The sequence below is a fragment of the Babylonia areolata genome, chromosome 2 (assembly GCF_041734735.1).
Source record: "Babylonia areolata isolate BAREFJ2019XMU chromosome 2, ASM4173473v1, whole genome shotgun sequence".
NCBI classification, from domain to species: Eukaryota; Metazoa; Mollusca; class Gastropoda; order Neogastropoda; family Buccinidae; genus Babylonia; species Babylonia areolata.
Window position 1 is genome coordinate 45,415,976 of NC_134877.1, and position 12,970 is coordinate 45,428,945.

The 12,970-nt window shown below is 41.9% G+C and overlaps 1 protein-coding gene across 2 annotated transcripts in view; it reads left to right on the plus strand.

The window, feature by feature from the left end:
• LOC143279464 (glycerol-3-phosphate acyltransferase 1, mitochondrial-like) overlaps positions 1–12,970 on the plus strand; it is a 33,409-nt gene that overhangs the window by 11,666 nt on the left and 8,773 nt on the right. For both annotated transcript variants that reach the window (XM_076583510.1, XM_076583508.1), the window contains exons 8-18: positions 230–326; positions 1,107–1,243; positions 5,188–5,284; positions 6,194–6,323; positions 6,655–6,737; positions 8,190–8,303; positions 8,770–8,959; positions 9,852–9,922; positions 10,582–10,730; positions 12,166–12,281; positions 12,642–12,793. In XM_076583510.1, the coding sequence (XP_076439625.1) occupies positions 230–326; positions 1,107–1,243; positions 5,188–5,284; positions 6,194–6,323; positions 6,655–6,737; positions 8,190–8,303; positions 8,770–8,959; positions 9,852–9,922; positions 10,582–10,730; positions 12,166–12,281; positions 12,642–12,793 (1,336 nt within the window). The remainder of the gene's footprint in view (positions 1–229; positions 327–1,106; positions 1,244–5,187; positions 5,285–6,193; positions 6,324–6,654; positions 6,738–8,189; positions 8,304–8,769; positions 8,960–9,851; positions 9,923–10,581; positions 10,731–12,165; positions 12,282–12,641; positions 12,794–12,970) is intronic.

Sequence of the window (12,970 nt, forward strand, 5' to 3'; positions counted from 1 at the left end):
AGTGTCTGAACACACAATTAAGGATGATAGACTGCCTGGTTTGTGATGTATTGTGGATCAGTCAGTATGCTTTGACAGCTTGAAACTGAAAGAGCAAAATGAAAGTGTCTGAACACACAGTTAAGGATGATAGACTGCCTGGTTTGTGATGTATTGTGGATCAGTCCATAAGCATGCTTTGACACCTTGAAACCAAAAGAGAAAAGTGACAGTGAAACGCTTTGGGCAGGTTCACAGGGTGGTTCCTGCTGAAGTTTCTCTCTGTCATGCACCGGGGGGTGCTGGTGCACCGGGGACAGATGGCCAGCGTCAAGAAGGCAGCTGAGGTGAGGTTCACTTCTCTGCTGGTATCCACCTTCTCCCAAAGCCCTAGTGGGACGCTGGGGGTCCTTCATTGTAAACAACATCCCTGTCTTTTGTGCTAGAAATTTCCTCCTTTGTTTCCTTTGTTTCTTCTCTCTCTCTCTCTCTCTCTCTCTCTCTCTCTCTCTCTCTCTCTTTTTTTTTTTTTTCACCACTTCCTTCGCTGTTCTTTGCTTTTTCTGCCTTCCCAGTCAATTCTTTTCTTTTTTTCTTCTTTTTTTCCAGCAAGCCTTGACATTTTTTTTCTTCTCCACAATCTGTGTTATACTGTGTGTGCTGTATTGCTTTGGTGATTAGGTAATGAGATTGTGGATACTGCAGTGTGATTTGCCTGTGAAGCCTTTTTTTGTTGTTGTTGTTTTTTGTTACTTTGATGTACTTTTTATCCTTTTTTATAATAGTTTTTTTGTGTAATCTGGGGATGAGAAATTAAGCAGAAGGGCTGACATTCTCAGCACAGTCTAGTCTTATTTTGCCCTAAGGAGCTTAATGTTTCAGATAATATGTCATGAACAGTTTTGTTTTGTAAGTTGTTTTTTTCTTTTTTCTTTGTTGTTGTTTTTTTACATGTGTCAAGACTAGTCAGAGTTTTGTGTTTAATGCGGTTGAATTTCTTATTTAGTCAGGCAGTCCAGTGTAAGTGGCCTAGTGCAGTCAGCTGGATTAAAAGCAGTAATGTCAGTGTTCTCAGATTCAAATAGGTCCATGAGTGTTGTCAGATTTGATGTGTGTGTGTGTTACAGAAAGGCTTGCCAATGATCTACCTGCCGTTGCACCGGAGTCACCTGGACTACATCCTTATCACCTTCATCCTGTGGAACTACGACATCCGCGCCCCTCATGTGGCAGCTGGGGACAACATGGACATTCCGTTTTTCAGGTGCCTCTTTTCACACATGTGGTGCACAGGAAAAGAACCCATGGCAACACAAGCGTTGTTCTCTGGCAAAATGTAGACGAAATCATTTCTGATGGGTATCACCTTCACCTTCACCTCTCCCGTAGTCTGGGTTCAGACCGTTGGGGCACCGCTGCTGACCTGGCCACCACCCCTCTCCACTCTTCACGGTTTTCTGATTTCCTCAGGGCGTCACCGAGCGTCAAGCCTGTCCACCCCCGGATGTTGTCTTCCCATCTCTTCTTCTGCCGTCCTCTCCTTCTGCCTCCTTGTACGGTCCCTTGCAGGAACGTTTTGGCAAGACCAGATGATCGGGAGATGTGTCCATACCACCTAAGTTTGCGTTTTTTCACTATGGACAGAAGGTCTTCGTAGGGTCCAATACTTTGCTTGATTCTGTTCTTCACTTCCGTGTTAGTGATGTGGTCTCTGTAGGAGATGCCAAGTAGTCTACGAAAGCATCTCATCTCGACAGCTTGGATTCTTCTCTCGATGTCTGCAGTCAGGGTCCAAGTCTCGCAGGCGTAGAGCTATATTGATATAACCAGGGAACGCATCAGTCTGATTTTTGAGCTGAGAGCGATGTTTTTGTTGTTCCAGATGGTGTTCAGCTTGTTGAGTGCCATTGTTGTTTGGGCAATTCTCGAGAGTACTTCTGGTTTAGATCCTTCATCTGACACGATTGCTCCCAGATATTTGAAGCTGTGGACTGTTTTAAGCTTTTCGTCGTTGACTTTGATGTCAATGCTGATGCCGTTGGTGTTGTTAGTCATCAGTTTGGTTTTCTCCGCACTGATTTGCATTCCATACGATGTGGAGGCTTTGTCTAGATGTTTGACCAGGCTTGCCAGTTCTTCTTCTTTTCCAGCCAGTCCATCAATGTCGTCGGCAAAACGTAGGTTTGTGATTGTTCTGCCGCCTATGCTGACTGTTCCTACATGCTCTTCCAGTGCGTCAGTCATTATTCTTTCTAAGAAGATGTTGAAGAGTGTTGGGGAGAGTAGACAGCCTTGTCTCACTCCGACTGTGGTTCTGAACCAGTCCCCGATGCTATTGTTGAGGTAGACGGCGCTGGTGGCTTTGTCATAGAGGTGCTGTATCAGTCTGATCAGGTTGGCGTTGATGTTGTACAGATTCATGGTAGCCCACAAAGCTGCATGCCAGACCCTGTCAAATGCCTTCTTAAAATCAATAAAGACGTGGTAGAGGTCTTGTTGGTGTTGATGGTACCTCTCACATAGCAACCTCAAGTTGAAGATTTGTTCAGTTGTGCTCCTTCCTGGTCTGAAACCTGCCTGTTCTTCAGCAATGATGTTTTCTGCTTGTGGTTTCAGTCTGTTAAGCAGGATCTTCAACATGACTTTGCTGGGATGACTAATCAGGCTGATGGTGCGGTAGTTTTGACACTGCTGGAGATTGCCCTTTTTGGGGAGGGTGATGATCAGTGATTGTGTCCACGGTGTGGTTCTGATGGGTATACAAATTTATAATTATGCACTCAAGGCCTGACTCGTGAGTTGGGTTATGCTGCTTGTCAGGCATCTGCCCAGCAGATGTGGTGTAGTGTGTATGGATTTGGCCAAACACAGTGACGCCTCCTTGAGAATCTGAAACTTTTCCAGGAACCATAGAAAGTTTGGCGGTTGGCCATATATTTACTATATAATGAAAGAAAACATGTCATAGCTGGAACTGGGAAATTGGCTGCAAAGAAACAAAGATGGACATTTAGAAATGATGAGGGAATATTCTGTGATGTCACTTCCTAAATATATGCCATCAGTTAATCATTAGCGGATATGCAACACAGAAATGATGTATGATTTTTGATAACTGTAACAGAATGTGTATTAGGAGCTTTCAGGTTCAATTCGCACCTTTATATTTTGGGGCCAGTATAGTTCAGTTGGTAGAGCACCGGGCTCGTGAGCCTGGTAATCCTAGGGTCGGGTGTTCAAATCTCCACTGAGTTATTTCGCTTCAGGGGAATTTTTCTTACGGTTATTGACTCCATTATGTCCAAATCTTCTGAATGAAGCTATGAACTAAGGTTTTGTGTACAAATGCCCTCATAGTATCTTGTGCATATGTTAAATCCACTGCGTTGAATGGGAAGGAGTGGCAGCCGCAGTAATATAAACAGGCTGACGCATGTGCGGCAGCTGGTCTCCATTTTAAGAGAGGCTGGCAGCATACATTTCACTGCTGGACAGCAGCAGAGTGTAGACGTTTTCTTCAAAATGGTTAATCATTGTTTGGCAATAAACTGCAGCAGTAGGGATTGGAAAGAGTACACTTTGTTTAAAAAAGCAAAGGATTTTTTTCGCATCTGTCTCTCTCTCTCTTTCTCTCTCCGAGTCTCTCTCCCTACCCACCCTCCCTCTCTCTCTCTCTCTGTCTCTCTCCCTCTCTCTTTTTCTTGACCATAGTAATGATAATGATTTCAGCTAATGATGATGATAGTTGAATTTATGAATATATTAATTAATGATAATGATAATAATGATAACAATTGATAATATTAATAGTTAAAGCAACAGATAGTTGTCTTAGACAAAGTTCATGTAGCAAATTGTACATTTAGGTCGACAAAAGTTGTCCGTCTTTATCTCTCTCTCTTTCTCTTTGACCCCCTCTCTCCTGTCAGTTTCCTTTGCAGTTGACATTTTACAGCTGGGTAACCAATCTCTATGTCTCTCTCTTGTCCAGTTGCTTGTATACATTAAACCAAGGTAATTTTCAGTGGAATTGCCAGCTTAATTAAAGAGACTGGGAGAGAGAGGGAGGCATTCGCTGTATAACAGGGGCTTTCCCATGTCAGGCAGTGGCCTACAGCAAGATGGCGGCCTGCTGGTGTGCAGCTGGCCTCCCTTCTTCCCCTCCTTTATATTGAGCTTGATGGTTAGATCCCATCACCGTTTTTCAGAACAGAAGGCCTGTTTGGCTTTTCAAAGGCCAGTGATATGGATGATACCAAATCACACAGCATGTTGTTTGGCTTTTCAAAGGCCAGTGATATGGATGATACCAAATCACACAGCATGCATCATCCCCAAAAACAGTCTTTGGCTAGCCACCTTAATAGTGAGATTAAAAATGGTTGCTTATGGAGAAAAAATACTCCAACCCCCCTCACTCACACACACAAAAAAAACAACTTCAATTCCCCCAGCCCCCATCACCCGTGCGCAGCAGATCCTTCAACCCTGAAGTTAGCTGCCTGTCAACAAGAAGACATCACCTGCATCATGGTCGGTCCCTCTGCCTGTTTCATTCTTTTTGTCTTGTTTTACACAGCATCACTTTCCATAATTAACGCACTGGTTTTTTGTTGGTGACAGTGCTTTTGAAACAGTTCCTGGAAGAAAAAAGAAATCCACAAATCTGCTACAATGTTGAACCATTGCAGTCGAGTCTGAAACAGTATAGTGGGTTATAACTGGCATTGTGGAGTTCAAAATGACAACGACCGAACCACTGCAGTCAAGTCTGAAACAGTATAGTGGGTTATAACTGGCATTGTGGAGTTCAAAATGACAAGGACAGTCTGTTTTTCTTGGGAGGGAAAGTAAAATTGATAGTTTGCTATGGCAGAATTGGTGAGGTGTTGGACTTCTGATCCAGTGATCAGGGTTCGAGGCCCCATTTCAGCATAGTGCTGTGTCCGTAGGAAAGGCACTTTACTCCAATTTTCCCCACTCCACCCAAGTGTGTATGCATACCTGACTTCGGTAAGGGATGGTTTATTTAAGGCAGCGGAAGAAGAATGCCAGTACATCCTGACAAGCCCTAGACACAGTGAATATGATTTCACTACCCCTATGGCCGTAAAATGCTATGGGATCTTTAACCTTTTAACTATTAACTGATCAGATTACGTGTGGTTGTAAACCCATTGACTAATGGGTGGCATTTTGTGACTGCAGTAAACTGATGCGGAGCCTGGGTGGATTCTTCATCCGACGACGGCTGGACAATGGTGGCAACCAGAAGGACTTTGTCTACAGGGCCATTCTGAACACTGTCAGTATCAGCATGAGTTTTGAAGTGCTGCTTGTGTTGGCTATGTCTGTGTTCACTTGGACATGTTTGTTTTTTCTTGTTTGGAACTGTTTCGTTCATGAACTTCATTCCTAGACTCATCATCACACACACACACAAAATACCTGTCTGTTTCATTTATTGTGTTGTATTGTGAATTAATCTTTATCGACCCTGGAAATGTGTGTTCACATATGTTTCGTATACATGTGTGCACTTGATAATGTGTAGACATGATGATATTTGGTAGAGGAGAGGGAAAGCAGCTGTGTGTGTGTGCACAGGATACATGGACAGGATATGTACCTGTTCAGACAAGTTTGGCAAAGTCTGAGGGAACTTTAAGACCTTGAAAGCTTTTAGATATTGAGCAGAAGTTGTGAAAGTTTCTGAATTCTGATTGGTTAATCAATTAAAATGGTTCTCAAACCCCAGTTAATAAACTAATAAAAATGGTTGTCAAAGCCCAGTTGTTCAACTAAAATGTCTGTCAAAGCTGTAGAAGCACGTTTCAGAGTTAGGTGATATTAATGTGATTTTTTTATTTCTGAAACTCTTTGTAGTTTACAGTGCTTTTTGCACAACAGGCATTCCATCCACACATTCTTCAGGAGTTTACATATGATTCAGTTTTGATGATGGATAATAAAGACAATAAATCTTGTCTTCTGAGAGATTTGTCCATCAGACATGCAGCATTTTGTTCTGTGTGCAGAACAATAACTGCTTTCTTTCATCAGTGGGTGGGTAACTAGATCTGTGAAAATAGTATGGTCTCTAATGAAACTTAGATACTGAAATGGATGTGTTGATATCAGTACTCTCAACTAATGCTCTGTGTGTGTTGGTGTGCATGTGTGTGTGTGTGCATGTGTGTGTGGGGTACTGCAGTACATGCTGGAGCTGCTGAAGAAAGGAGAGAGTCTGGAGTTTTTCATAGAAGGTGGACGTACGCGAACTGGTCGTGCTATCATTCCCAAGGGTGGCCTTCTGTCTGTGGTTTCGGAAGCTTGCACCGAAGGTATTTTTTTGTTGTTGTTTTTCATGTTATCAGGATACATCATGACTGAAACACTGCAAATTTCATTTGATATCCTGAATAAACTGTTTCACTAAGTCTATTTTGAAATATGTTGTTTTTTTTATGTGTGTATTCTTATGTTGTTTTGATAAAAAGTGCTTTACATTAACATGGAGATAGTGTGTGTGTGTAAAAACTAGAAGTGGCACAGAGCACGCAGGCTTTGTAAAATCATCTGTCTTTTTTTTTTTTTTAAACAACAAACCTACCAGAACTAACAATTATAAAATTAATCTGATGGCAAGTGAAGGTTGTGTTTTTGTGTTTTCAGGTATCATTTACGATGCATACATCGTACCAGTTACCTTCAGCTATGACCGGTTGTTAGAAGGGACCTTTAACGAAGAACAGATGGTAAATGGGATTTTGCTTTGTTTTGCTTTTTTATATTCATTTTATCTTTATAATGAAGTGCCAACACAGAAGTGATTCACAGAACAAAGTTACCCTGGGGTTGAATCACTGATCGTGAAATCCCAGCTTCAGTAGGTTGGACATGTAGACCATATGGACGACACGCAATTGCCCAAGATAAATCTTCTTCGAGCTAGCTACTGGCTGAAGGAACACTGGAATGAAAGCTTCCCTTGGGACCTGCAGCATTCCTGTCCTCAAGCGGAAAACCTTTGCCACTGACCACAGCACCTGGGGAGTGTCTGTATACAAGGGAGGTTTGACATTTAAGATAAGGCGTCTCCTGGACCTTGACCAGAAGCATCAGTCCTGCAAAGAGAGGAGTTGAGACCTAACATCTGCTACTGCATGCCCACAGTGCTGATGCATATGTGCATCCACCTTAGGGTTGTATTCTTATCTCAAAGGTCACTGATGTCTTAATCGTTTGCGATCGACTTCATGATGATTTAATGTTCAAGTGATACACTTTCACAGACGTTCTTTTTTTCTTTTCCTTTTTTCTGCCCCATCATCCACTTTGCCACTGCCACTGGAAAAGGAGATGACCATGACAACAGGGCATAAAAGATAACAGACATTCATACTTAAGCTAAAAGAAAAATGGTGGTTGGAAGCACTAATATGTCTGTAGAACAGTGCTTAACTAAGCATCCTTAGACAGGAACTTTCCAGAGCTATGCACAATCCTTAGTTTATTATTATGATTTCCAGAATAAAGACAAGCACCCAGTGCATCATCACAAAATAGTAATTTACAGTTGGCGATCAATTTTCAGTGTGGTCTGTCAGTACTTATTCAAATAAATTATATACAGCACAATGCAGTGCAGTACTATACATCTTTACTGATCCAGCTGGAAACTGGTCGTACATCCACAGTTTGTCGCTGACACCACGCAATATCTCAGCCTACAGTCAGGTCCAACGTACATGAAGCATAAGAAAGGTTGGACCAAAATATCGAAAAGCAAAACATATAAAGCTGAATACACAAAAGTAAATGATACAACACAGTAGCTTGATTTTCTCACCCACGCATGAGCACACACACACACACAAATTTATAGAATAACATGCATTTTAAGGAACACAATTTCAGAATAAGAAATAGTCTGTAAAATCATTATAGAGTTTTAAATGGCAGGTTATTGAAAATTGAACAATCAGAATACTTGTGTACAGAAAGCACTCATTCTGGCAGGTTATTGAAAATTGAACAATCAGAATACTTGTGTACAGAAAGCACTCATTCTTATAAATGATTTGTCTTTGCTGCATTGAGTGATTAGCAATTTTGTTCGAAAAAAAAACATGTATGTGCATACAACTGTGCATGTGCAGAATGTTAGTGTATTATGTGGCTGTGTAAAGACAGTGTGTTTGCTTCAGGGATTGCCAAAAGTGAAGGAATCCTTCATCAGAGCCTGCAGAGCCATCATTGGTGTTCTGACTGGAGACTTCGGCTCAGTGCGGGTCAACTTCGCTCAACCTTTTTCTCTGCGGGTATGAGTTATGTCTACTGATGTTGCATGCTGTATTACTGATAATCATTTCTAGGCCCTTCTTCCCCCTTCTCTGTTTGAACATTCCTTGAAACTGAGGTAGATGTTTAAACAAGGAGTAGGATGTTTCTGAAGACAAGGAGTAGGATGTCTACGTAGATATGTGTTTGACAAGAGCAGTGTGATAAAAGTTTGTGGATTAGGAGCGGGGGGTATGTGTGTGTGTGATGTTGGGGGTGGGGGAGTGTGTATGTGTGTGGAGGGGGTGTGTGTATGTGTAGGCTGTTACAGAAATTTTTGCTTTCACATAAAAAAAATTCCTTATAGTCATTTTTTGTGTGTTTTTTCTCATAACGCTTGTTGTCCTGACTTCCTTATTTTCCCCTACAAAGTTTCAACCGCTCTCTTCTCTGTTGCCTTGCCTGCACTGGTTCTTTGTACACATTTGAACACTCGTCTCTCTGCAGGAGTTTCTGCAGTCAGCGGAGCAGTTCCCCCCTGAGACGCTGCGCCGCACCAAGAGCCTGTCCAATGCGTCCTCGTCGGGTTTGAACCTGTCGCAGCAGGCGCTGTCCCTCAGGCCCAACGGAGTGACCATCGACGGTCAGGACACGGCCCGCGCTGTGGTCAGGGCTCTGGCCGAGCACACTGTCTACAGTAGGTGAACCTGTGGGGGTCTGTTGCTGATGTTGGGTGTGCTGTACTTTGATGGCAGGGTTCACACGCAGTGGAAATGTGGAATTGTCTCAGAGAAATGAGAGAACCATTTCTAGGGCTTGGAAATTCTTTTGAAAAAATAAGAGAAGCATTTCTAGGGCTGGAAAAGTCTTAAAAAAAAAAAGAGAGAGAGCTACTTCCAGGGCTGGAAAAGTCTTGCAGAAATATGTTTTACCCCTCAGGGTTTGGAAAAGTCTTGGAATTTTAATAAACACTTTGACCAGTACCATTAGACAAAGAACCCAGTGCATTATAAACTGTGGTCTGTTGTGTCTTCCAGAAAATCTGCCAATCTCTTTCATCAGCAGTGTAGCAGACAAAGTTTTAATTGAGTTTGGCTTAGTGTATGGCACAGAAATTCTTTGGTCTAGTCTGGCAAAGGTGTGGAAAAATCTTGGAATTTTGTATTGTCACATTTGTGGGAACACTGTGGAAAAGGAGAGCCCCATGCTTGAAGCTGTTACTGTACATGCATTGTTCAGTATTTAGTCTTGCAATACATTTGCATATATTTTTTTTGTTTTGTTGTGTGGACACTTAATTAAGGACTAACTTTTTGTCTGAGCACTTGAATGCAATATATCCTGATTTTTCTACCTACCTTTCTGTATGTCAGGACTGAGTCACTGTGAAGTGAATTTGTTTTTGAGTGCATCGCCCACAGTAGCAAGCTCTGATAATGCAGTCTGCTTGTCAGTGTTATTTCCATTCCTTCATAACATGTACATTGTAAGGGATTGGTTTGTGTGCAAGAGTGTATGTGTGAGTGTGGCTGTGTCTGTCCACATAGTGTGATGTGTGCATGATGCAGCCTTGGTTGTTCTCCTTACAGCAAGTGTCACGACACAAACACCCATGTCCACGCATTGCCTGGCCTTCCTATTCCTCACAAAGCACAGACAGGTGGGTCCACTTCTGGTGTGCTTTGTCTACTGCTTTATTTTCAACAGAGGGAAAATAGTGAGAGCTTTAAAAAATCTTTCCTTTTTTTTTTTTTTTTTTTTTCTTTAATCTGCCTAAAGAATACAGCTACAGCATTGTTTCTGGACTTTTATCTTTCACTTCCAAGAGTGTTAACTATGGTGCAGTACAGTTTGGGCATTGTTTCCAGACTATATCTTTTACTTCCAAGAGTGTTAACTATGGTGCAGTATAGTTTGGGCATTGTTTCTGGACTTTGTCTTTTACTTCCAAGAGTGTTGACTATGGTGCAGTACAGTTTGGGCATTGTTTCCAGACTTTTTTATTTCACTTCCAAGAGTGTTGACTGTATGTAATAGCTCTAAAGATGTTGAGCTGCCATGTGCTTTTGACCCTGTCTCCAAATGGGATTAACCGTTTGGACTTTGTGTTAGCAAACATTTTCAGTCTGGTATGGAAAAGGCCTGATAAAAAGTATGAAAGTTAGTTTGATCAATCTGATTTCAGTCTGATGTGGAAAAGGCCTGATAAAAAGCATGGAACTTTGTTTGGTCACATCTTTGTGAATGAACCCCAGAAGCCAGAGCTGTGTGGACAGAAAGGAAGGACTATGAGCTGCGCGCGTGTGTGTGTGTGTGCAGGGAGGGACACTGGCTAGCCTTGCTGAGGACCTGGACTGGCTGAGGGAGGAACTGAGCTCCCGCAAGGTGGATGTGGGGTTTTGTGGCACCGCCGACAATGCTGTGCTCTACGCCCACAGCCTGCTAGGGGAGGACGTCGTCCGGCAGAGGTCAGTTCATGGTGGACATCTTGTCTGTCTGCAGCCCTTTGCAGTGATGCCAACTGTTAGGATTTCATCATATTTTGTTACACTTGATCGCAGTTTGTTCCGACGTTATGCCAACGTCAAAATTGTTCCAACAAGTTCATTTTCGACTACATAGCTTGGTCACGTGCTTTCCTGTAATAACATTACCCAGACACTCTAGACCTATCGATCACAAGGCCAGGGCAGTCACTGCTAACCTTGGTCTCATGTGATGATGCTCAGCTAATTGCATGCATGTTTACTTTGAATCAGCATTGAGTGGACCAGTCAGCTTAATCGTTTGCCTGAACAAAACTGAACGTTGCTGAATCAAGTTTCATCTCGGCCAAACAGTGTCCGTGCCTGTTTGCTGATGTGACTCGGAGTCTGAGTGTTCCTACCTAATTCAAAATGTTCCTACCAAATTTCCTGATTGTTCCAACAAACACTAAGACAGGGGTTAGCATCTCTGCCTTGTTACCTTGTGTAGTTAGTTGGTCATTAATTTGGGTTTCAGCAGTCATTGTCACTGAGGCGCCACGGCAAGATTGGTTCCAGTGTTCACCAGTGGTACGGGTTTGAGGTTCCGTTTCGGCTTTGTTTCCTGTATTTGGGAAAGGCACTTTACTCAGATTTTCCTCACTCCACCCACGTGTGAATGGGTACCAGACATTTGTTAGGGAAGGTTAAAACGGCAGAAGAGGATTTCTGTGCCAAGCCCTAGACACGGTACATATGAATTCACTGCCCTCATGGTTGTAAAAGGCAGTGGGACTTTTAACCTTGTTTTTAAAATTGTTTCGTGAGGTTTTAGCAAAGTCAGTGGTACTTGAGGTTTTTGGCGGGTCAGTCGTAGTAATGTGAGGTTTTAGCAGTCATTGTTATGTAAGGTTTTAGCAGTCATTTATTAATATTAGATGAGGTTTTGGAAGGGTAATTTTTATTTGACATTTTAGTAGAGACAGTGTTTACACCAGATTTTAGCAGGATCAGTAATTGTTGCTTGATTTTTTAGCATTATGTAAGGTTTTAGCAGGGTTGTCATTGTTATATGAGGTTTTAGTATTGGTATGTGAGGTTTTAGCAGTCATTGTAGCCATTGTTAAGTGAGGTTTTAGCAGTCTTTGTTAGACATTGTGCTAAGTGAGGTTTTAGCAGTAAGGTTTCAGCAGAGGTTTTTGCAGAGTGTAATGATAGATCTACATATAAATCACAATAGATAGTTTACTTGTTTATCCATGATTTTGATACACACACACACACCCACCCCCCAAAAAAAATAAATAAATAAAAATAAAAAAATAAAAATCTTCTCATTTCTTACGTTACTGGCACAGTAATGTAAGAAAGCGTACATCTGAGGCATTTGACGATCCCCCTGGCTTCAGCTCCCTTTGATTTTTCTTTACCTCCACAGTGTCTCAAAGGATGGCGATGTGATGTTGGAGCCCAACCTGAATGTGCCAGCAGTGTTCACTTTGAGCTACAATGCCAATTCACTCACTGCTGCTTTTGCCATGGAAAGCATCATTGGTATGTCCAGGTTTACTTTTTGTGGATTGAATAAAAGACACTCTTTTGGTTTGGATGGGTGCACATTTTAAAAACAGCTGCATTTAAAAAAATATGTAAATGGGATTTTAAAGAAAAAAAAATGATGAAATTGAAGTACTTGAATAATGTTTCCAAAGATAGAAAAAATATGTGTATTTATACACACACATGTGTACGCTCAAGCATGCATGCATACACACAGACACACGCATGTACACACGTGAACACATACTACTGAAATAATGTTTTTATAGATTAAAAAGCATGCATGTATTTACACACACACACACACACACACACACACACAAAACTACTAGTGTGTTGTTTGTCCACCACCAGTGTGTGCCATAGTGCTGGAGGCTGAGCTGATGCCTAGCATGTGGACACCCCAGCTTCATGTCACCGACCTGCCCACCGTTGTCAAGGACAACGTCATGACAACCGCCCACCACCTCTGTGACTTGCTGCAGTTTGAGTTTGTGCTGGCGCCAGTACGTATGTCAGCCTGGAAAGAAGGGTTTATTTTTAATTTTTTGTTTGGTGTGGTTTGGTTTTGTTTTCTTCTTGAAATAACCTTTGTAATATATGAACGGTATAGTGGTGTTTTGTTGTCACAGACCGTTGAATGTCACTTTTGTTATCATCAGTGACAATTTTCACATTTGTTA